The sequence below is a fragment of the Bos grunniens genome, chromosome 1, assembly GCF_055505025.1.
Source record: "Bos grunniens cultivar Pamir isolate PY7600 chromosome 1, Bosgru_T2T1.0, whole genome shotgun sequence".
NCBI classification, from domain to species: domain Eukaryota; kingdom Metazoa; phylum Chordata; class Mammalia; order Artiodactyla; family Bovidae; genus Bos; species Bos grunniens.
The window spans coordinates 17,408,767-17,433,422 of NC_141165.1; the positions used below are offsets into that span (position 1 = coordinate 17,408,767).

The 24,656-nt window shown below is 45.6% G+C and overlaps 1 protein-coding gene across 2 annotated transcripts in view; it reads left to right on the forward strand.

The window, feature by feature from the left end:
- The window catches only part of DSCAM (DS cell adhesion molecule), an 859,211-nt gene that overhangs the window by 830,185 nt on the left and 4,370 nt on the right, over positions 1–24,656 (forward strand). For both annotated transcript variants that reach the window (XM_086341570.1, XM_086341667.1), the window contains 2 exons: positions 9,774–9,971; positions 11,486–11,788. In XM_086341570.1, the coding sequence (XP_086197696.1) occupies positions 9,774–9,971; positions 11,486–11,788 (501 nt within the window). The remainder of the gene's footprint in view (positions 1–9,773; positions 9,972–11,485; positions 11,789–24,656) is intronic.

Below are 24,656 nucleotides of genomic sequence, written 5' to 3' on the forward strand. Positions count from 1 at the left end.
AAATTTACATTCTCCAAGTAGAGTGCTATAATTAGAAAAATAAATATTACAATGTAAAAGGCTATTTTTTATAATGTCTGACTTGTAAAGCATTTATGAAATGTACTGAGCTTCATGAAGCAAACTGGTTGATTCCTAAATAACATCACACTATGCAGGAAAACAGTGCTAGCCGTTACTGAAATTCACTTGAAAAAAATGTTTTGAAGAACATTCTAAAGAACATCTCCTTTTATTCCTCCTCTCTATATCACCTCACATCCTTCCTTCTCTGATGATATGAGTATTTTCTGAAGACATGAATGAGGATCAGCTTTGTGAAGGAATAAGTAAGATTAAGAGACTTGCTTTTAAAAATTGCTCCTGGGTCCTTGACATTCTCCCCAGCTACAAATTTTTCCATCACAATCCTCCCTAGTCTGCTTCTGGCGACTTCAGGACCCTACACTACATGGACGGCTGTCTGAACCACTTCAGTCAGTTCAGTTGCTCAGTCGTGTACAGCTCTTTGTGACTCCATGGACTGTAGCACGCCAGGCCTCCCTGTCCATCACCAGCTCCTGGAGCCTACCCAAACTCATGTCCATTGAGTCGGTGATGCTATCCAACCATCTCATCCTCTGTCTTCCCCTTCTCCTCCTGCCACAATCTTTCCCAGCATCAGGGTCTTTTCCAGTGGGTCAGTTCTTCACACCAGGTGGCCAAAGTATTGGAGTTTCAGCTTCAGCATTAGTTCTTCCAAACAATATTCAGGACTGATCTCCTTTAAGATGGACAGGTTGGACCTCCTTGCTGTCCAAGGGATTCTCAAGAGTCTTCTCCAACACCACAGTTCAAAAGCATCAATTCTTCGGCACTCAGCTTTCTTTATAGTCAAATTCTCACATCCATACATGACTACTGCAAAAACCATAGCTTTGATTAGACGGGCCTTTGTTGGCAAAGTAATGTCTCTGCTTTTTAATATGCTGTCTAGGTTGGTCATAGCTTTTCTTCCAAGGAGCAAGCATCTTTTAATTTCATGGCTGCAGTCACCATCTGCAGTGATTCTGGAACCCCCCAAAATAAAGTCTCCCACTATTTCCTTTGTTTCCCATCTATTTACCACAAAGTGATGGGACCAGATGCCATGATCTTAGTTTTCTGAATGTTGAGTTTTAAGTCAACTTTTTCACTCTCCTCTTTCACTTTCATCATGAGGCTCTTTAGTTCTTCTTCACTTTCTGCCATAAGGGTGGTGTCATCTGCATATCTGAGGTTATTGATATTTCTCCGGTGATCTTGATTCCAGCTTGTGTTTCATCCAGCCCAGCATGTTTCATGATGTACTCTGCATATAAGTTAAATAAGCAGGGTGACAATATACAGCCTTGACGGACTCCTTTTCCTATTTGGAACCAGTCTGTTGTTCCATGTCCAGTTCTAACTGTTGCTTCTTGGCCTGCTTACAGGTTTCTCAAGAGGCAGGTCAGGTGGTCTGGTATTCTCATCTCTTTCAGAATTTTCCACAGTTTATTGTGATCCACACAGTCAAAGACTTTGGCATAGTCAATAAAGCAGAAATAGATGTTTCTCTGGAACTCTCTTATTTTTTCCATGATCCAGTGGATGTTGGCAATGTGATCTCTGGTTCTTCTGCCTTTTCTAGGGCTTTTCAACTTAGGGCTCTTCAACCCAAGAAAGGTTACAGATCCCGGGACTTCCATTAGTGGATCCCTGACCTCAGCAAGCCTTTGTTCTGAGGAGGAGGGTAGGAAAGAGGGAGGGGACACAGGACATTGCCCCAGGAAGTGGCTCCCAGTCTTCTGTATGCATCAGAATTACCCAGAGGGCCCGTTTAAAATACTCATTCCAGGCCTCCACACCCAAGGATTCTGAGCTGCTTTGTCTAGGGTGGGGCCAGGGACTCTACATTATAACAACCACTCTGGGTGATTCCGACGCTGATTGTCTGGACTGATTCTTGAGAAACACTTCCTCAGGTGTTAGGCGTGATCCTGGAGTGCTCTGCGGTGCAGGAGCCTCAAGCCTGCCAGGCTCGTGGCACAGCATCCTCCCTGCTCACCAGATGAAGAACCAGCATTTCTAGCTCCATGTCAATGCTCAACTACCAGAGATGCACAAGGGCTAGTCATCAAAGGTTAAGACCAGAGAGGACAGTGCAACTAAAGCACAGGCAGCCTGGTAGCTGCTCAGTCAGCCTAAGAACGAGGGAAGGCTGACCTGGCAGCTTTCAGAATATCCACACAGACCTGCATCGGAGCCACTAGCAGGAGCTCTGACAAGTGAGAGGGCAGTGGCAGGCAAGAGGCTGGTGGAAGGGGCGAGATGGAAGCTGGTGGAAAGGGGCACAGTGGTGTCTCTCATGGCCTCATGGCTTTCACGGTGTAAGCACAGTGGCGGAGCATTAAGGATTCCTTCATTCAACTCAGAAGGATTTATGAAGATGTTAGTTACTTCACATGTGGCCCAGTGCTCAGGGATGGGGGTGCTTAGGATGGGGGTGCATCCTCTGAGTGGAGGAAGTCAGTGTGAAACAAGGAATGAAAGTACTTTTCATTTATCAGTAAGTCTTCCTCAGCGATCAGTGCAAAGAAACAGAGAAAAACAATAGAATGGGAAAGACTAGAGATTGCTTCAAGAAAATCAGAGGTACCAAGGGAACAATTCATGCAAAGATGGGCACAATAAAGGACAGAAATGGTATGGACCTAACAGAAGCAGAAGATATTAAGAAGAGGTGGCAAGAATACACAGAAGAATTATACAAAAAAGATCTTCATGACCCACATAACCACAATGGTGTGATCACTTACCTAGAGCCAGACATCCTGGAGTGTGAAGTGTAATGAGCCTTAGGAAGCATCACTACGAACAAAGCTAGTGGAGGTAATGGATTTCCAGTTAAGCTACTTCAAATCCTAAAAGATGATGCTGTGAAAGTGCTGCACTCAATATGCCAGCAAGTTTGGAAAACTCAGCAGTGGCCACAGGACTGGAAAAGGTCAGTTTTCATTCCAATCCCAAAGAAAGGCAATGCCAAAGAATGCTGAAACTACCGCACAATTGCACTCATCTCATGCTAGTAATGTTCAAAATTCTCCAAGCCAGGCTTCAACAATACATGAACTGTGAACTTTCAGATGTTCAAGCTGGATTTAGAAAAGGCAGAGGAACCAGAGATCAAATTTCCAACATACGTTGGATCATCAACAAAGCAAGAGAGTTCCAGAAAAACATCTACTTCTGCTTTGTTGACTATGCCAAAGCTTTTGACTGTGTGGATCACAATAAACTGTGGAAAATTCTGAAAGAGATGGGAATACCAGACCACCTGACCTGCCTCCTGATAAATCTGTATGCAGGTCAAGAAACAATAGTTAGAACTGGACATGGAACAACAGACTGGTTCCAAATTGGGAGAGGAGTCCGTCAAGGCTGTATATTGTCACCCTGTTTATTTAACTTATATGCAGAGTACATCATGAGACTTGCTGGGCTGGATGATGCACAAGCTAGAATCAAGATCACTGGAGAAATATCAATAACCTCAGATATGTAAATGACACCACTCTTATGGCAGAAAGTGAAGAAGAACTAAAGAGCCTCTTGATGAAAGTGAAAGAGGAGAGTGAAAAAACTGGCTTAAAACTCAACATTCACGTTTATACCTGTGGTGGATTCATGTTGATATATGGCAAAACCAATACAATATTGTAAAGCTAAAAAATTAAAAAAAAACAACTCAATATTCAGAAAACCAAGATCATGGCATCTGGTCCCATCATTTCGTGGCAAATAGATAGGAAACAATGGAAATAGTGGGAGACTTTATTTTGGGGGGTTCCAGAATCACTGCAGATGGTGACTGCAGCCATGAAATTAAAAGATGCTTGCTCCTTGGAAGAAAAGTTATGACCAACTTAGACAGCATATTAAAAAGCAGAGGCATTACTTTGCCAACAAAGGTCCATCTAGTCAAAGCTATGGTTTTTCCAGTAGTCATGTATGGATGTGAGAGTTGGACTATAAAGAAAGCTGAGTGCCGAAGAATTGATGCTTTTGAACTGTGATATTGGAGAAGGCTCTTGAGAGTTTCTTGGACTGCAAGGTGATCCAACCAGTCCATCCTAAAGAAAATCAGTCCTGAATATTCACTGGAAGGACTGATCCTGAAGCTGAAACTCCAATACTTTGGCCACCTGGTGTGAAGAAGTGACTCATTGGAAAAGACCCTGATGCTGGGAAAGACTGAAGACAGGAGGAGAAGGGGAAAACAGGATGAGATGGTTGGATGGCATCACCAACTCAATGGACATGAGTTTGAGCAAGCTCTGGGAGTTGGTGATGGACAGGGATGCCTGGTATGCTGCAGTCCATGGGGTCATAAAGAGTTGGACACAACTGAGTGACTGAATTGAACTGAACTCAACAAGGAAAAATTAGAACAGCGTGATGGGATGATGAGTCAGCAGTGGGGTTATGGGGACCAGGCAGGATTTGCAGTTAGAAGTGTTTCTATGTACACAGTCGCGTCCTCCCTCCACCCCCAACCCCCAGGGCCAGGACTCTTTGCAGATACTTAATGGTGATTGCATCCACGAAATTAAAAGACACTTACTCCTTGTAAGGAAAGTTATGACCAACCTAGATAGCATATTAAAAAGCAGAGATATTACTTTGCCAACAAAGATCCGTCTAGTCAAGGCTATGGTTTTTGCTGTGGTCATGTATGGATATGAGAGTTGGACTGTGAAGAAAGCTGAGCACCGAAGAATTGATGCTTTTGAACTGTGGTGTTGGAGAAGACTATTGAGAGTCCCTTGGACTGCAAGGAGATCCAACCAGTCCATTCTAAAAGAGATCAGTCCTGGGTGTTCATTGGAAGGACTGATGCTAAAGCTGAAACTCTAATACTTTGGCCACCTCATGCAAAGAGTCGACACACTGGAAAAGACTCTGATGCTGGGAGGGATTGGGGCAGGAGGAGAAGGGGATGACAGAGGATGAAATGGCTGGGTGGTATCACCGACTCGATGGACATGAGTTTGAATAAACTCCAGGAGTTGGTGATAGACAGGGAGGCCTGTCGTGCTGCGATTCATGGGGTCGCAAAGAGTCAACACAACTGAGCTACTGAACTGAACTGAACTGAAGGTAGCTCGAATGGTAAAGAATCTACCTACCTGCAATGCAGGAGACCTGGGCTCGATCCCTGAGTTGGGAAGATTCCCTGGCGAAGAACATGACATTCCACTCCAGTATTCTTGCCTGGAGAATTCCATGGACAGAGGAGCCTGAGAGGCTACAGTCCCTAGAGTCGCAACTGAGCAAGTAACACTTTCTTTTTCTCGAGAGTTATCATTACTTTGGGGAACCTGAATACACTTTTTTACTTACAAGAGTGCAAGGGTACAAAGATGTGTGATCACTGTTAGAGATCACCCGGGTGTGTTTTGTCATATTTACCTGGACATCATGCATCCATTGTCACTCATTCTTTCATGCAAAGAGTGTTCACCAAGCAGCCCAGGCACATGCAGGGCTGGACTAGTAGACAAATAAGACATGTCCCCCTGCACCCCTCACCTCTGTCTCCCCTAGTTACTACCAGTCAGTGCCTTTCTGCATTCCTGGCATTCTCCAGCATTTTATGCTGTTGTTTTTGTTCCGTCGCTAATTGTGTCCAATTCTTTGTGACGCCACAGATGGCAACAACCTAGGCTCCACTGTCCAACATCTAGTTCTGTGATTTTTCATGGCTATTTCCTGTCAAGTTCTCTAAAGTGAATTTCTAGCCTTCCTGGTCCACCTACCAAATCTCCCATCATCATCTTCATTAAACAGGATGCTCTCCATCCCTGGTCAAGTGTTTGTCACTCAGGAATCACGGGTTCAGTCCCAGGTTGGTTGATTCCTCCCACATGCCTGCAGTTCACTAGCTGGTTAATCTCACTCACATCTCTCGACAGTGTTGATGGTGGGTGAGGTCATCACCCCAGTCCCGGAGAGGAAGGCAGTGGGCACTTGGTGAGGTCACAGCCCTCAAGGAGTGATGCTGCACCAGTTTCAGAGGAGCTCACCCCAAAACCCCACTCTTAACCCCTCCACACTGCCTCTAAGCAGAGACAGTGCTTCCAATAAGACCTCCAGGGAGGAAAGTCACTTCCCATATATATAAAATAAGAAGAGTTTACAACATGGATTGAATCTTTCCTGTTGTGACTTAAAAAAAAAATGTGCCACACTCCATCACCTATCCTGGTACTCAACATACAGTGGAAAAGTACCTGATGGGGATGAAGAGTCTAGGGTGTGAATCATAAATATTTATTCTTTAAATGATAGGAATATTCAGCCCCCTCCTCATTACATTCTCTCTATGAGACAACTGGTAAATTCATCCTACAAAGCCGAGGCCTCAGCATCTGAAAAAGTCAAAAACCAGTGGCAGGGAGTAAAAGCCGATTAATCCCACAATTGCGGTCCACATGGCATGTTTTATAACCCTATTATCTGCCAAATCCTCTCTTATCCCAAGTTCAAGATAATTAAAATAATTTGATTCAATGGGCAGAAGCTTAATAATTCCAGTTCAGACCTGGTGTTGAAAGGCCAAGAGTTATTTATATCACTTACACCCTATCATTGATTGCTTAGCAAGCATGGTACCTCATCACTGGAATTTATTTATAATGTTGAGGTCCCAGATAAACTACTTTCCATGCAGAGGCAGTAAACCCCAACATTTATTTGGTTAATAGATTAACTAGGAAGATGTACAAAGGAGATTACTAAGTGGAACCCAAGTAAGGTTTTTGTTTTAGCTGCTATCTTAGAAACTATCTTACAGAAAAGTTCAGTTCAGGTCAGAAAACTTGATGATTAAAAAATGTGTCAACCCCTCTGTAGTATTCTACAGAGTAGTATTCTCTGTAGTATACAGAGACAATTTTGCCCATAGGATGCTTGCTTAGAGCAGGACAAACTGCAGTTCAAAAAGTAATATCATGACCTATATTCCCAACATTATCAGGCCACTGGTAAAGCTGTCTTCATCTAGGAAAAAAAAAAAGTGATAATGAACAAAATTAACTGGAAAAGACTTCTGGCCTGAACAGTGCAACGTGACCATGGAACTTTCCAGATAGAGTGATCTTACTGGTGAAAGGGGTCTGTGGGAGTGAAGGTTTCTCTCTGGCCCACCGTTGGTGGGTGAGCTTGGCAGGAGGAAGCTCACAGGTGTGGGGTTTGGGGAGTTTGAGGAAACTGTGTCCTGAAAGTGAGACTCTCAAGCTGACCCCTTTTTCCACAAGCATCCACACCAGGAGTAAACTTGATCCCTAGCTGCACCAACAAGCAGCTTAAAGAAGAATAAAAATAAGAACCCTCAAAACTTATGTAAGGGACTGGGTAATTTTCTGGAAAAGATTCATTAGCATTTAAATAACAAGCTCCACTATTTAAGCTCCACTTATCATGTTGACAGTGCCTGAGAGACATGCAGCCTCCTACCAGGAGGTTTTTCTGTCTCTTTGAGGACCTCTCTCCTAGCATTTAGGCAGAGAAACCCAATTATCATTCATACCTTTCTGTCCAGAGAGCTTGGTGCTCTAGCATAACTCATTTACATTCTAATCAAGGCCCCCAAAAATCCTCCAATAAAGTCGTCCGTGGAATTTTGCAAGTAACGGATAAAATGTGTCTGAAAATCAATGCCCCAGAGAATTATGCACCAAGACGGAGCATTTTGATGATCCAGGAAATCTTAAAATATATTGACCAAGTTGCCATCTTTATGCTTCTCTGCAATGTTGTAGAATGATGGATTAGATTCCAAGTCTGATAACTGGAAACTGGCAAAAAGGAAAATCCCACACTTTAAAAGAAAGTCATTTCACCACTTTCAAGTGTCGTGCCCCATGACCCAGCATGGAATTATAAGCAAGCTAGTGTCACGCAGACTCCGTGCCTGACTCTTAGGGGTCCGGCTGAGGACACGCTTGGCCAAGTAATGGGCAGTCTTGGACTGACAGGTGGGGTCTTGAGTTCTGTTCTTATCACTTAATAGCTGTATCACTTCTCTCTGAGCTTCCATCACCTCAACTGTAAAGTGACTCTGGGCTGCATGTATTCATCCAAGGTAGTCTGTGTCCAGAGATCATGGTAGGCTCTCAGTTAATTTTGGATGATCCCAAGATGTACACCCTTACTCTGTCCTGCAGAGACTTGGAGGCTCAGGAGCATCATGAGTCCATGTCATCAGGCCACAGGTTGTCCCTCTGTTTTTTGTTCTTTAGAAAGTGCTCCATTAGTGATAAGCAGTCATCACAGATGGCAGTGTAGAGAGGTAGCTGGATCATTTTTGAAATAGAACTGCCTAAAACTCCTCTTTGAAAAGCAGAGAATTCAAAAATGGAGAAGGACCCTATGTTGCCTTCAGGATGGAGCCCCAGAAAAATCATGCCAGTAACTGGGCCTCTCCCTTTTCCACAGAATTCCAGTGTCCAACACTCGGTGCTGTTGGACCATCTTTTTTTTCTTAGCTAAGAGCTGAGCTAAGAACTCCGTCTACCCACTTGACCTCTTGCCTCTGTTCCCAGACTTAGAGATGATGAAACCCACCTGGCTTCAGCCTGTGTGTCCATAAATCTCTGTGTTTCTGAAGATGGCAGAGCCGGGACATCCAAACATGCATGAACCCTTTGTTCTCCACATCGAATCACCCAAGTCATCGTCAGAGTTCAGACAATCACGTTGAAGAGATGCTGCCATATGCAAAGGGATAAGAGAGTGTTTGGACAAAAATGGATCTTCCCTCTTTCCCTGCTCTAGAGCACTGCAATTTAGTTGATGAACAACAGTCATACTTGAGGCAGTGAGTTAATATTAGACAGCAATCTATACAGGAGACCCCTGCTTCCTTTCCTAGAGCTGCTGTTAAAAACATGTCACAAACTGCCTGGCTTTTTTTTCTTTTTTGGTGTGGCTTTAAAGAACCAGAATTGATGTTCTCACAGTCCCACTAGCAACAGGTCCAAAATCAACGTGTCAGCAGGCCACACCCCCTCTGAAGCTGGTAGGGGAGGACCTTTCCTTGCCCCTTCCCAGTGTGTGGTGGTGGTCTCCGAGCTCCTCAGTCCAGCTGTGGCTGTTGATCTCTGCCTCCATCACCCTCTCCTCCTTGTCCGTCTCCTTGTCTTGTAAGGACGCCAGTTATGTTAGCTCCAGAAGGCACCCTACTCCAGTCTGGCCTCATCTGAACTAACAGCAAAAGCAGTGACCCTACTTCTAACTACGATCACCAGCTGAGGTTCCGGGCTCAAGATGTGGACATATGAATCTTTTTGAGGGAACAGAGTTCAACCTGTAAGAATACCTGGAGGTAATACTATAGCAAGGAAGCCCCATTAGTGCATACGCGGTCCAACTCTCTCCTTTTACAGAAGGTGGTGATTCTTAAGAAGTTTAAGTGATATGAGGGGTGTCATGAAACTATTACGAGCCCAGAGTAAGACTCAAATTCATAACTCTTCAGTCCAAATCTGATGTTCTTTCTCTACAGGGATTGTTTAAGTGCTTAAGTATCACATGAGTGCTTCAGACCCTAGGGGAAAGGAAACCAGTGCTCCATACAGGGCAATCAGAGAGAGCTTCCCGGAGGCAGCGTGAGTGGATCATAGAGCTGAATCGGGAGCACCCCACTCCACACCTTGATCACAGCCGACCACCCTCCCAAAGACAAACATAGACTTTGTTCTGGTTCTTCCCAGATCCCACCACCAGGAGGAATGCCAAGGCTGGGCCCACAGCGAGGAACCGGTATGCCAGCCAGTGGACCCTCAACAGACCCCACCCCACCGTTTCAACACACACCCTCACCACCGACTGGAGGCTACCAACGCCCAGGGCCGCAGGCTCAATGGACAAGGAGAGTGACAGCTACAGCGTCAGCCCCTCACAAGACACAGGTAGGGCCTGCCTACTGCCTCCTCCCTGAATGAGCAGGACTACACTCTGAGTTTCAGGGCCCTACCTGCACCCTTTCAAGGTCACTTTCAACTTGCTGGACCATTGACCTGACGGGTACCGATGAAGCTGTACTTTAGTGGCCAAATCTAGGGTCCAGCCAAGTCCGCAAAGCAAAACCAAAAGAATCTATGTTGCAGGCATCCCTAATCTCAGACTCACACTGCTCCCTCTGCCCTTCACTCCTGCTCTGCTGAGAGAAACACAGAAGTTTCTAAGTGTTCTCCCATGATTACAATCACCCTGATTATACCTTGAGAGGGTGTGTGGCCCACTCCCATCTCCAGGATTAAGACTGGACTTGAAGTTGCATGACAAGGTCACAGCACCCTGGATGGGGAACATGGCTGATCCATTTGACAATGAAACAGGGCTTGATTATCTGTCTGTCCCACTTGCCAAGACCTCACCCTAGAGGGAAGACAGAGCCTAAGAATAGCACTGGGTTGCCCACCCTCCCTCCAATCTAAAATTTTGAAAAGAAATTCTATCTAAACTTAATAGCTGTAGGAAATTTTCATACTCATTTTCTTTTGTTCTGGATGATATACTTCAAAAATAGTCTTCCAGAGGTGGAGCATCACCACGTACATTTATTTTTATGGCAGTTATTTCTCTTACAAGAACCTCAGAGTTCCACTGAGGTGACTTCAGAACTTTTGAGTGGGTTTAAAATCTAGAGAGTCCTCTTACCCAAGATGTACCTTTTAGGGTTCTGGCGGGTCTCTGGTCCCCATAAAGGGTGAGCCTTAAACACAAAGGATGTGCCCCAGGGTTCAGCTGCGATTCTGCCTAGTGACCAATTCCATGCAGTTACATGTTCATTGCTAAGGACTGGCCTGTATTCCTGCCCCACGGAGGCCAGAGGAGCTGAACACAGAGCTCAGATCGCTCCTGACAATGAAAGTGTCCCTGTGGCCCAGGAAGACTTGCAGAGCAGGGAGGGGCGTATTCATGCATATTGCATTCCCACCTGTCTTGAATCCGCCTGCAATGCAGGAGACATGGGTTTGATCCCTGAGTTGGGAAGATCCACTGGAGGAGGAAATAGCAACCCACTCCAGTATTCTTGCCTGGAGAATCCCATGGACAGAGGAGCCTGGTGGGCTATAATCCATGGAATCCCAAGGAGTCAGACACGACTGAGCAACTAAACAACAAGCAAGCTGTCTTAATTAAAAGCAGAAGTTTTCAGGGGGGTGTATTACTGATCTATGGCAATGTCCCATATTGGGGACAGGTGCCTCCAGCCAGTCAGTTGAAGCCCTGAAGCCACATGGCTGAGGCTCATGAAGGTGGCCTCACAGTGACAAAGGCAGTCCTCAGATAAAGACCCAGGACTCCTGTCCGGCTGCCCAGTGGTGGGGAGAACCAGCCACAGGTCACCATCACCACCCGGTCAGTGCAGACTCCCAGTGACGACTCATCATCTCGTTTTCTCTTTTTCATGGCACAGATCGAGCGCGAAGCAGCATGGTCTCCACAGAAAGTGCCTCCTCCACTTATGAAGAACTGGCCAGGGCCTACGAGCACGCCAAGATGGAAGAGCAGCTGAGGCACGCCAAGTTCACCATCACGGAGTGCTTCATCTCAGACACATCGTCCGAGCAGTTGACGGCAGGGACAAATGAGTACACAGACAGTCTGACCTCCAGCACCCCTTCGGAGTCAGGGATCTGCAGGTTCACCGCCTCTCCCCCCAAACCTCAGGATGGAGGACGAGTGATGAACATGGCAGTTCCAAAGGCACATCGGCCAGGTGAGACGAGACACGCCTGGACCAGTGTCGGGGAAGCACGTCTTCCCAAGACACACTCTTCCACTGCGAAAGCCTTGTTGGTGTTTAGACTAGTCTTCTGTTTATTGATTGCTGAACCATGTACCACCCCAAAGCCTAGAGGCTTACAGCAACAATGATCATTTATTTCATGTATGAATCTGAAATTGAGTCAGAGCTTGATTGGGACACACATATCCATTCCAGCCGTGTCCATGGGGAACCCCAGTTAGGTTGGAGAAGACATGTTCAGTCACTAACCTGGAGGGTAGGTTCTGGCCATGTCCTCCCAACACAGGTTTCTCCATGATCTGGCTTATGCTTCCTCCTGTCTAAGAGCCAGTGTCCCAAGAGATGGACAGTGGAAATAGCCATTTCCTTAAGCCTGGGCCTGGAAACTGATGCAGCACTTCGGCCATATACTGTCAGTCAAGTGATCACAAAGCTCTGGGAGCCCAGGGTCTAAGAAGGGAGTTCTCTGCTGCTTGAGAAGTATTGAAAATTGGGGGTGAGGGTTTTAGAAGGACAGCAGTCTTACCAGTGAGCCAGCCTCTGTAAATTGGCTTCACTGAGTCGCCCAAAATGACAGTAAATGGCTGGTATCAGGTTGGCAATACGTTGGTGTCTGCCTTGATCAGTAGAGTGAGTAGAAGCTGCAAACCCTGAGGCCTGCAGGGCCTGGCAGATCCTGTGAATGAGTGAAGAGGGTGACGAGCAGAGCAAAGGGAGGGATAGAGACATGGAGAACTCAAGAGTTCAGTGACTGTAGAGGAAAAGGACTCCAGCAAACTCCTGCCAACTGATTCTGAGTGGAAATGGGGGCCTGTAAGAGGAGATTCTCAAAGGGAGACAGATATTTGGGTTTTATATGGAGACTCACAGTTTTCAAGTGTTTGCTCAGATTTGTGCAAATCATCATACAGGGCAAATTAAACACATCTTTAGACTGCATCCAAACAATGGCAACCAGTTGTAGTTCTCATCTGAAAAATCCTTTTTCCTTTTTCACCCTGAAGTTCCTGTCTATAGATTTGACTTTGTGCACTGGCTAATCCATTCTTGTTGAACCCAGTTTTATTTCTCATTTTCCTATTTTCTGAGCCACTTTATTGGTTCTATTTCAAAAATGTATATCCATTTTAAATCACCATGATTCCTCTGGGCTTTTCAGCAGTCTGCCAGGCTGAAATAAGCTTTAGAAATGCATAAAAATATATAAAATAAAAATTGTCTATCCAGCAACTAATCTCCCAAACCGAGTCAAGATCCACACCAGCCAACTATCAAGAATGATGGCTTCATTTATTTCTGTGCTGTCTACCTCCTCAGGGAGATGTTGTTATCGGTGGGTGCTTTTATCCAAAGGACTTTTTGTTGCTGGCATTTATTTGCAAGACAGATGCAAGTGTAGGATAAATATCATGACTTTTTTGAGGCTGTACAGCTTGAGGTTGAGGAAGACAGGAGAGGAGAAAAATGAGCCTCTGGCCTTTTGTTTAGTCTTGCTGAGCTGCAGTTGGCTCATCTGTAAAATGGGGATGACATAGACGCCCACTATCTGGGCTTTGTGTAAGCTGTGTGTTGCCTGATGCAGATGTCAGCAGCAGTAGTGGTCGCTTGGGTCTTGCCTGGTTGACGTGCTGTTAGGGCTCCCACAGTGACCCCAGTGATGGTCTCAGGGTGAGGTGCTGCCCCCGACCCCTGCTTTCCTCCTTTGGTTTATTTTCCTTCCGTGGCCCTTGATTCCTGGACAGCATCCACCTCATTTATGTGTCTACCAGTTCAACTATACACTGTGACCAAGTGGGACTTCTCAGGAATTCAAGGATGGTTCAATATAAAATCATTAATATTAACAGAATTGGGGGGGGGGGGTGGATACACGATCATTCAAGGCAGAGAAAGCATTTGACAAAACCCAACGTTTTTCTCAAAAAAATAAGAACACTCCACAAAGTAAGAATAAAAGAGAATTCCTTCAACTTGAGAAAGGGCATGTATGTGAAACAGCGAACATCATACTTAATGGTGAAAAATTGAATAAATACTATTTCCTTAAGATCAGGAATGAGATGAAGGTGTCTGCTCTCACCGCTTCTACTTAATATTGCATTGTAATTTCTAGTAAGGCAAATTAAGAAAATGGCATCCATATTCGGCAGATAAAAGTAAAGCAGTGGCAAAGATTCTGCCTGCCAATACAGGAGATGCAAGAGATGCAGATTCAATCCCTGGGTTGGGAAGATCCCCTGGAGTAGGAAATGGCACCCCACTCCAGTATTTGAGTAGCCTGGCATGCTAAGTGTATGGGGCCGCAAAGAGTCCGGCACAACTTGAGCAGCAGTTAAGTACTTCACACTGCCATCTGAGACACACACCACACTTCTCCTTGCACACAGCAAGCCCCTGGAGGAGCACTAAGTATGTGCGCAGGTCTTGAAATAGTTAAAGGTTTGTGTCTTGTTGATGACTTGTTGTTCAGTGTTTTTTGACTCATATTAAAAAATGTTTAAACTGTTTTCATGAGATTGTTGCCTGGATCCATCAGAACAATTGAGAAAAGCTAGAGAAGGTACTATGTACTATGTCATAATATATACACTATTTATATATTGTTTTTTAATCTCATTTTTTAAATTATTTATTTATTTATTTATCTGGCTGTGTGGGGTCTCAGCTGTGGCGAGTGGGATCTTCCTTGCATCAGGTGAGATCTTTTGCTGAGTCTCATAGACTCTCTAGTTGTGGCATTCAGGCTCAGTAGTTATAGCACTCAGGCTTAGTTGCTCCACAGTTCATGGGGTCTTCGTTCCCTGACCAGGAACCAAACCCACATTTCCTGCATTGCAAGGTGGATTCTTAACCACTGGACCCCCAGGGAAGTCCCTTTATATACTCTTTAGACTAAAATGATTTTATAACTTTAGGTATGAATAAGCTTTTAAATTCACCTGAATTCTAATGTCCACAAACTGTGTTGTCCACTCTAGATGCCAAAATTATCATTGAGCATTTGATATGCTTTTAGAAAAATACGTCATCCTCTGGAAGCCTTCCTGTATCTCCTTTATAATGGAACTAAATTAAACACTGGGCACAAAACCCAAAGTTACAATGTAGTATCCTGCTGACTGGAGACTGTCAAAATTAGCAGTTCCTTGAGCAGGTCTTTCAAACCAAATTATTTACCTGTGTTTCCTCATGTTTCTGAATGCTTATCAGTCATCCAAGTCTCTGGATATCTGTTTCCTTGCCATCAGTTCTTTTTTGATGAGCTTTTTTTTTTTTTCTCCATTTATAATCCCAAGCTTTTAAGTTCTTTGCAAATCAGGATTAAGTTAAAAATGAATTTGGCCAGACTGTGGCTGCAGGAAAATAGGAAACATGTCTTAGTTACCTTTATTTTTCCCCCAGTGCCTATCAGATATGGGACAGCATAAAAAGTGTCCAAGAATTATTTTCAACTGACTTAATTAATTGAATATATACTCCTATCACTGTCTGATGTATAGTAGGTGCTTAATAAATGTTATTGAATGAATTAATATATGATGATTGTGATGATGAAAAGATTGGCCAATTGATTCAAATATTACAACTGTTAGAAATTATTAGTAAAATAAAAGAGTACATTTAAGTCTACTCCATCTTCCAGCCTAACTTTAAACAAAGTGATTTATTTTCTAATCTTGCTCGTTAAGTCAAAACAAACTCTCTTCCACCAGTGGGGGTAGTTCCCCATGAAATGTGGACAGCTACTACCAAGGCAGGTATCAAAATCTAGTTTTACATCTTTAACACATCTGAGTTTTGAATTTTCTGCCTTTTTAGGACTTATGTATTTCAAATCAAATGCAGGTTTTGTAACTTTTGTTTTCTTCAATAAGACATGGCTATTTCTATCTTTGGGGCTTCCCTGGTGGCTCAGATGGTAAAGAATCTGCCTGCAATGCAGGAGACCTGGGTTCAATCCCTGGGTCAGCAAGATTCCCTGGAGGAGGGCATGGGTACCCACTCCAGTATTCTTGCCTGGAAAATTCCATGGACAGAGAGGAGCCCTGATGGGCTACAGTCCATGGGGTCGAAAAGAGTCAGACATGACTGTGACTAACATACATTTTACACTTTAAAACAAAGTGTAACAAAGGTACAAAGTGTAACAAAGGTAACAAAGCTTCTATTTCGCCGAGAAGCAGCTGGAAAGTTGAACAGTGTCTTTTCCTCTTGGTCAAGGTGGCTCTCATACTTCGGTTACAGTACCAATTTTTGGTTTCAGGTAGCATCAGGAGCCAGTTTCTGACGTTCTTGAATTCCTGCTGCTTCTTTATTCATGATGCTTACCCTATGCAGTCAAGAGATGCCACTGCAGGAAGCTACTTAAATCAATTTAAAGTTTCAAACTTGCAACCTAATACAACCTGGCCCCGCCAGCAGCAGGGGCAGTACCCTCACCCCTTCTGATCTCTGCAGGTGGACACCAAGGCTCCAGCCTTGAATGTCTGCACCTCCTTGACTGGCTCCCTGACCCTGCTCTTCCGCCACAATGAATGAAGTAGAAGTTTTCTTGATTGGAAATGGCCATTGCCTGCCTCCAACTTGCTGACTCTCAGAGTAACCAATTATACAGAGCAGTTTGGGGATTTTAGTTTTAGGATCCATTCCTCCCATCCCTCATGCTTTCCTGAGTGTGTGTGTTTAACAAAAGAGAAGAGTGTGGAGTGAAAGGCAGGGTTCCCACCTGAAAGACCAGCCAGCCTCTGCTCAGGTCACATCCCCTGTAAAGCCTGGCCTTGTTCCCAGCTGTTGTTGTGTGCACATGCAGCCATGTACCCACATGTGTGTACACACACATGCACACACACACACATACAAGGCTTCAGGTCCCTGGCCTCCATCCTTCTAGAGGTAGCCTTGCTCTTTCCCACCCAACCTCGACGCCTGCCTCCTTTCCTCCAGCCTGTATTTTCTGGCATCCACTCCACAACTGGTCCTGCTTTCAGAGTAAGGGATACACCCCTGTGTGGGGGGTCCTTGAGGGTGTCACGTGGGAGCTGGAGCTGCCTTTGATCCTCAAGATCCCTTCCCCACTAGGGTCTCTGAATGCCCCGACAGCGAGTTCCCAGGTTGCCTATCCTCTAAGCAGATTTTCCAGTCCTGCTTTTTATCCAGAACTATTCTATTTCAGAAGAACCATGAGCACGGGCAAACTTAAGCTCCACTTCATACCTCAGTGTGGTTTTGAAAAGTTCGCCAGCAAGTAGGAGGATCGCAATAATGATGAGCCCTTAAAAATGCATGAAGCCTCCCAGGTACAAGCCAAGAATGGTAACAGAATCTGCGGGCGGGACCTCTGGTATCCAGCTCACATTACTTATTTAGAGTTGTTCCTGGTTGCCATTTGTGAGTGAAGATTCATTTACCAAGAGGGGTTTGTTTACGAGTTTTCATTACCACTGCAGCATTAATATTAAACTGGAAAAGCGTTAGATCTGGTCGAGCTTGGGTGTGGGCAGACTTCAGGCTCCCCTTTGTAAGGAGCTCTTTGATGCTGTAGTGTCCTTGCAAGTCTGTGTGGTTTTTAAGTGAAATTGCCAGAAGTCGAGGTAAGCATCCTTGACTTCTTACTTTTGCATCAATCTCCAGCTCCATCCAAGCACAGACATCAAACCTTGTTAGAGGCTGATGAAAGTTCCTTTTTATGTGTCCCCAGAGGAGACCGGAGCCCACAGGGACCTTGCTTCACTGTCATTCTGCATGAGTGTTGTGTGAAAGCGTGCACATGTTCTCACACTTGCTGACAAATAAAGAATTGTCCAGCAGGGAGAAGAAAGCTATTGGAACGTGCCTTGGAGTTCCAGGCTCCCCCAAATGCATTCATTTGTCCCTTTTTTATCCCTAAACTTCTAATTCAAAAGTGCTTGACCAGTTTTCACAGATGAGATAGTTCAGAGCATAAGAAAGACTCTTTTAAAATTCAAGATTTTCATTAGAAATGATCAGACACATTTCCTTTTTATGCATGTATGCTAAGTTGCTTCAGTTGTGTCCAACTCTTTGCAAACCACTGGGCTGTACAGCCCGCCAGGCTCCTCTGTTGATGGGATTCTCCAGGTAAGAAGACTGGAGTGGGTTGCCATGCTCTCCTCCAGGGAATCTTCCCAACCTAGGGATTGAACCCGCATCCCTTGTGTCTCCTGCATTGGCTGGTGGGTTCTTTACCATTATCACCACCTGGGAAGCCCTTCCCTTGTATAGGTAAGAGTTAAAGCTCGCAGGGGTCACAGAACTACTTGAACAGATGCAGTATTTCAAGGCAGGATTTCAGCCCACTCTTACTCATACCTGCCCATGGCTCTGAGCTCCCACCTCTTCAGAGCAGGTCGGACACAGACCTTCTGATTGCTGGTCCATCAGGCACATCCCTTACTTTTCTCCATGACAAACTGAGGCTGTAATTCCTTGTGGAGTAGGAGGGACAGAGGAGTACAATTCCTTATTCTGATTGAATCCAATGCTTTAAAAGTAAAATTAGGGCCTCCCACGTGGCACAGTGGTAAAGAATGCACCTGCCACATTGGGAAGATCCCCTGGAGGAGGAAATGGCAACCCAGTCCATTGTTCTTACCTGGAGAATTCCATAGACAGAGGAGCTGGCAAGCTACAGTCCATGGGGTCACAGAGTCAGACACAACTGAGCGACTGAGCACTAAATAAAACTGAAGTGAAATAAGGACCACTTGGAATTCAGAGCTTAGACCATCTAAGCTAGGGCTTCTCAACAGCAGTGCCATTAACATCTGGGGTTGGGTGAAGCTTTGTGGTTGGGACCAGCCTGGCCATGGCAGGATGCTAAGCATCCCTGGCCTTGGTCTAGAAGCCAGTAGCAGCTGCCCTACCAACCAAGACATCTCCAAAAAGCTTCAGGCATTGCTGTGTATGCCCTGGAGGGCAAAATGACCCTCATCTGAGAACCACTGTTCTCGACTGTAGACTTTCTTTTCCCAGGGTGTGTGTGACAAGTGGCCAGAACCCTATAACAGCCAGATTCACAGAGTGCAAGTCCATTACAGAGTTCCTGAGTTGGTCCATTCTCGTTCTGTGCTGGGAATGATTTTGCCATTTTCTTCCAAAGCTAAAGTGCATTCAAATGTCATGTGTGAATCTAAACAGATAGAGAAGGTTCAGGAGGTTTTGCTTTCCTGATAGGCAGCTGTGGGGTGCGGTGTGGGGGGTGAGGGGGTGGGGTGTCCCGGTTTTCAGGTAAAAAGAGGCAGGTTTAACATAGCAGTTTTCGCACAGTGGGGCCAAGCAGGGCTGAGGGCCCCAGGGGTGGTGGATGACACTCTCTGAGCTCACATCTGCTGATGGATGTTGGGATGGATCATCAGGGGAGTCTGTGCTGGCTTGCAGCCCATGGCCAGGAGTTATCTGCACACCAGTGAGCAGAGTTAACTACCGAGAGAGAAATGGATGCCAACTTATTTAGTCTGAACTTTTGGGGATGTTAGTGGCACCGACCCCGGAAGGCAGTGATGAGAGGATGAGAAATGGACCATTATGTCAAATAATAAGGCATAACTTGGAAATAATGGCTAAATCGCCTCTCATCCTTCAGGGCATGAGTCAGCGCAGTGCCTGGGCTCCAGCGGCGGGGAGGGCAGGGGTGAAGGGTGCGGCTCAACGCCCAGGTATCACAGAGGCCCCCAGGCAAGTGGACTGTCAAGGGTCAAGGGCCAGCTCACAGCTGCAATCATAACCCAGACGCCTTCGCCACTGTCCCGTGACTCACTGTCCCCTGACCTTTGTCTGTACGTGGCTCTGTGTCTCTCACAGTCATCTCTCCGAGTCCTTATGTCTCCATGACGTCCATCTGCTTCCCTCTGGCCGTGTTCCTCTGACCCACTCCTCCCTGCCTCTCTCCCTCTGTCTGCCCTCATCTCTTTGTCTCTCTCTCCCCATCTCTCTGCTTCTCTCTGTCTCTGTCCGCCTCTCCCCCGACCCTGCCCTTCTCGTTCCCACCTCACCCCTGCCCTGCCCCATCCATCTTAGCACCATGTTGACCAGGCTGGTGGGCAGCTCGTTCTTTCTTCCCGCTTCTCTTACCTCCTTCCCCACTCTCCCCGCCTCCATGACTCTGACACAAGGGCTATTATCCTCCTAAGGAGCAGAGCAGGGGGCATGACCATGCAGGGAGCACAGACGTACAATTAGAACCCATGAAAGCCAGGGGGTGGAGACAGTCCTCAGGGCGAAGGCAGGACTCAGACCCCAGGGCCATCTTTGGGTTCCCACTGGGTTTTGGGGAGTAGCTCACACGGATCAGGTGATTGGGAAGGTGCTAGAAGAGATGGAATTGCAGGCAGACAGGTGATCAGGGCAGGGAGGGAAGGAAGAAGGAAGGTGGGCAGAAAGGGAGCTCTGAGGTCCCCAGGTCCATCCCTCCAGCCTTCACCGGGCTCCTGCCGGCCTCTGTCCTTTTCTCCTACAGCTCCAGCGTTGCCTTTCAATATGCAGCCTTTTCTCTGATACCCTCCCATTTCTGTCCTCTTGTCACACATGCACAGACACACACAGAGATACACATACACATACAGACACACATGCATGCACACACAGACACACATACATGCACACAGACACACACACAGACACACACACACTCTCTTTCTCTCTCTCTCTCTCCCCTGGAAGCTGGTCAGCCTGGCTCCTGCTCTGCACTCAGCTGCCTCCTAACCCCCTCCCACCTGCGCTCACTGTGCTCTACTCCCCACCCCCATGCCTTTTATTTTCTGGATGAAACTTGCAACACATGCGTGCTAAGTCGCTTTAGTCTTGTCCCACTCTCTGCAACCCTATGGTCTGTAGCCCTCTTGTAGGCTCCTCTGTCCATGGGATTCTCCACCTGGGAAGCAACGGAAACCAAGCAAGAAAGAGGGAGTGAGAAAGTGGAGAGGTGGCCAGAGGAGAGCCAAGAGGGGAAGTTATAACCAAAGAAGTGAATGTGAACCTCAAGGTCCTGGTTTCCTGGAGTCTCCCCCAACCCAGGCTGGGCAGCACGGGTCTTTGGGTGCCCACTGGGCAGACCCTGCTTCCCCAGAGAGCAGGGGACCAGGGACAAGTGACTCTGGCTTGGCCTCAGCAGAGAAAGATGGGTGACAGGACAGCCCACCGAAGGCACACCTTGGGGACAGTGGAAACCACAAGCATGTTGGCTGCTGTTACTGACCGTTAAAGAGAAAGCCCCTCCTGTCTTTGGTGGAAGGGGCAGAGCCTGTCCCACATGGCAGAAATGTTCAGAGAGGCATCCTATGAGGCCCCCAGCCCATCCCAGCTGGGAATACCCTCTGTGTTTGGACCCTGTGACCTCTAACAAATCACGGCAGGCTAGGTGGCTCAGAAGGACAGACATGTACTCTCTCACAGTTCTGGAGGCCAGAAGGCTGAGATCAAGGTGTCAGTGGGGTTGTACTCCCTCAGGAATTTCAGGGAATAATCTGTTCCTTGTCTCTTCTGGCTTTTGGAGGCTCCAGGTGTTCTTCTGCTCATGGTCCCATCAGTCCAATCGCTGCCTTCTCCCCTTTTTGTCCCTCAGATTCTCCTCTATTTCCGTTTTTTTTTTTTTTTAATAGGGACACATGTTTTTGGACTAGGGCTACCCAGGGAGCGCTAGTGGTAAAGAACCCACCTGCCAATGCACGAGACCTAAGAGATGCAGGTTTGATCCCTGAGTCAGGAAGATCCCCTGGAGGAAGGCACAGCAACCCACTCCAGTATTCTTGCCTGGGAAATCCCATGGACAGAGGAGCCTTGTGGGCTACAGTCCAGGGAGCCACGGCTGAAGCAGCTGAGCATGCATGCAGATATGTAGTTGGATTTAGGGCCCACCTTAAATTCAGGTGATCTCATCTCAAGATCCTTTACTGAATTGCAACAAAATCCTTTCTCCAAATCGGGTCACATTCCTGGATGCTGAGGGTTGGCATATGGACCTGTCTTTGGGGGGACATTAATCAACCCACAAAAGACAGAAACTAAAGTAAAAGAAGAGTTCTCGATTCATTCACATGGCTGATTTCCAGCCCCGTAACGTCAGACTCTCTGGAAAGAGAGACATATGACAATAAAACTTTCACCTGTATTATCTCATTAAACCCTCCTTCCAGCACTCTATGGTGGATTCAGCTCTTATTCCTGTTTTATGAATAAGAAAACTGAGCCCAGACTTAAGTCTATCAGATTAAATGCAGACAGTGTCATTCAGGAGCTTTCCAGGTGGCTCTAATGGTAAGGAATCTGCCTGCAATGCAGGAGACTGGGATTCGATCCCTGGGTGGTTGGTAGCTCTAGTGGTATCAATACAGGAGATGTAAGAGATACAGGTTCAATTTCTGGATGGGGAAGATCCCCTGGAGAAGGAAATGGCAACCCAATCCAGTATTCTTGCCTGCAGAATCCCACGGACAGAGGAGCCTGGCGGGCTACAGTCCCTCACAAAGAGTTGGACGTGACTGAGCAACTGAGCACCATGTTATCCAGACTTTCACCCTTAATCACCAGCATTAGAAACGTCATTAACCCACCCCAGTGTTCTTGCCTGGAGAATCCCGGGGACGGGGGAGCCTGGTGGGCTGCCATCTGTGGGGTCACACAGAGTCGGACACGACTGAAGTGGCTTGGCTTGGCAGAAACATCATTTAGTTCCTCCCACGAGAAACAGGTGGATGGAGAGCCGGGGATCAAGGAAAGCAGCTGTGTGGGTGTCTAGATTGTCAGGACGGTTTCACATTCTGCTTCTCTCTAAGTGCTTGGTTGTCCATGCATCTGTAGACATGTGCAGAACCTAAGAGATGGACGGACGATTAGAAAATCCAGTTTCCTAACTGGTGCTGGGACTAGAACCTGGAGAAGGGAATGGCAACCCACTCCAGTACTCTTGCCTGGGAAATCCCATGGTCAGAGGAGCTTGGCAAACTACAGTCCAGGGGGTCCCAAAAGAGTCGGACATGCCTAATGAGTACACAACAAACAACTGGGGCTAGCACAAAGGGTGGGGTTTTAATGGCGATAAAGCATCTTTAATAAACAGCACTCCCCATGATCACTCTGGTGCTTTCTTCTGCATCAGTGCATGAATTATTAAGAGAGCTCATTTGCAGCATTCACACAGTTGAAAGAGCTACTTTACGTGCTAATCAGAAAACACATACTGTCGAAAGGAGCTAATGAGAGCATCATACAACTTAATCAAGCTTTTGCCTGAAAAACTGGATCTTTCAGAGATATTGACTATTCAAAGATGCTTGGCAGGCCTGTAAGAAGCCAACACAGAAGCCCTTGTACATAAAGACGTGGTGTTGAGCTGTTTTCATTATGAAGGGTTTCCAGTTCTCACCATGCTTTTCCAGCTACCTTGTTCATTCCATCTAAAGCGGAAACCTCTGCAGGCAGGGGGCAGGTATCAAGGGCTTTGTCTTTTGATTTCAGACACATTTGTTCCACATAATCAAGCTTGTGAGCATCCCGCAATCCGGCTGGGACTAAGATGCTAATACTTTTTAGGGATTTAATAAGCCCTGTTCATTCAGTGGGGAGTTGCTGAGATGGAGACCCATTCCTGAATCTGTGACAACGCACTGCAAATATGCCAAGTACTCGAGATTCAGTTGGGTCACAGAAACAGCGTAAGGCTCTCTTGACCTACATTTTAAAAGAAACGTGGAGGTAAATACCTTCCACAATTTCTCAGCATTTGAACAAAATGTTTTAAAAATAACATTAGTTATGTAAATAAATGAAAGAGCGAATTAAATCCAATGTGTTTATTGGACTCCTGGAATGAAGACAGATGATCACTTTCAGGAAATTGGGTATATTAAAATTTCAAAATTAGTTTATTAGGGTATGTTGATTCACATGCAAAAAAAATATTCTTCATGCTACAAAGGAATTGTTCCAGTTTTTTTTTTAAGGACATAAAATATAAAAGCTCAGTTAATGCCTTCATGATATTTGTTTGCAAATAATTAGCCCACAATAGAAAAGGTTGAATAATACATCCACAACCATAAAAGAAGACAGAATTTTCAATATCACCATCAAAAAAGGCACTAGGGGCATATGGTTTTATTTTTTTTTCTTAATTCAATAGTTTTATTTTTCAGGACTAAAGCTGATACACAGCTAGATATATCTTAAACATTAGGGTCTGTAACAGTAAAATTCATGCCACCATTTTTTCTAAGTCAAAGTCCAGATACATCAAGTCACCAAAACCCATTTCACAAGAATGCCAAATTACATCATTTCTTTCTCTAAGAGTGTCGTGGACAATTTATTGTCAAGAATTTATTATTGGGCTTTCCTTTGATCCAGTTCACTCTATGAAGCTAGAACTGAATTAAAAGTACCTTGACTTCAGTGAGCCAAAACCAAGGTGTCCTGGGGCTGTCTTAGTGGAATACAGGCTAAAAATATTAATGAGATCACATATAATTACTCACTGTCACTTCATGAGATCCTGAAAAAGCCAATGGGAAAATGTTAAGTGGATTCTTGCTTCAAAAATACCAAATAACATGACAGTGTAATGCAAGGACTCAGAAATCAACTTGGTAAATTTCCCAGAAATAAGGTCATCATGTCTCTTATCCTGGGGGAAAAAATCTTAAGAAAAGCCAAAGCATTTTGAAAATCCTTATGCTCATTTATACTGTGCAAAATGAATTTTCCAGTAATTTTGCAGCCTATCTTGCTTTTGTTTCTAGTTCTCCTAACCATTGAGCACTCTCTCCCTGCTGTTTAAATGGTTATTCTCTTTCAGTGAGTAAACCTCAATTTCAAAGATTCTGGG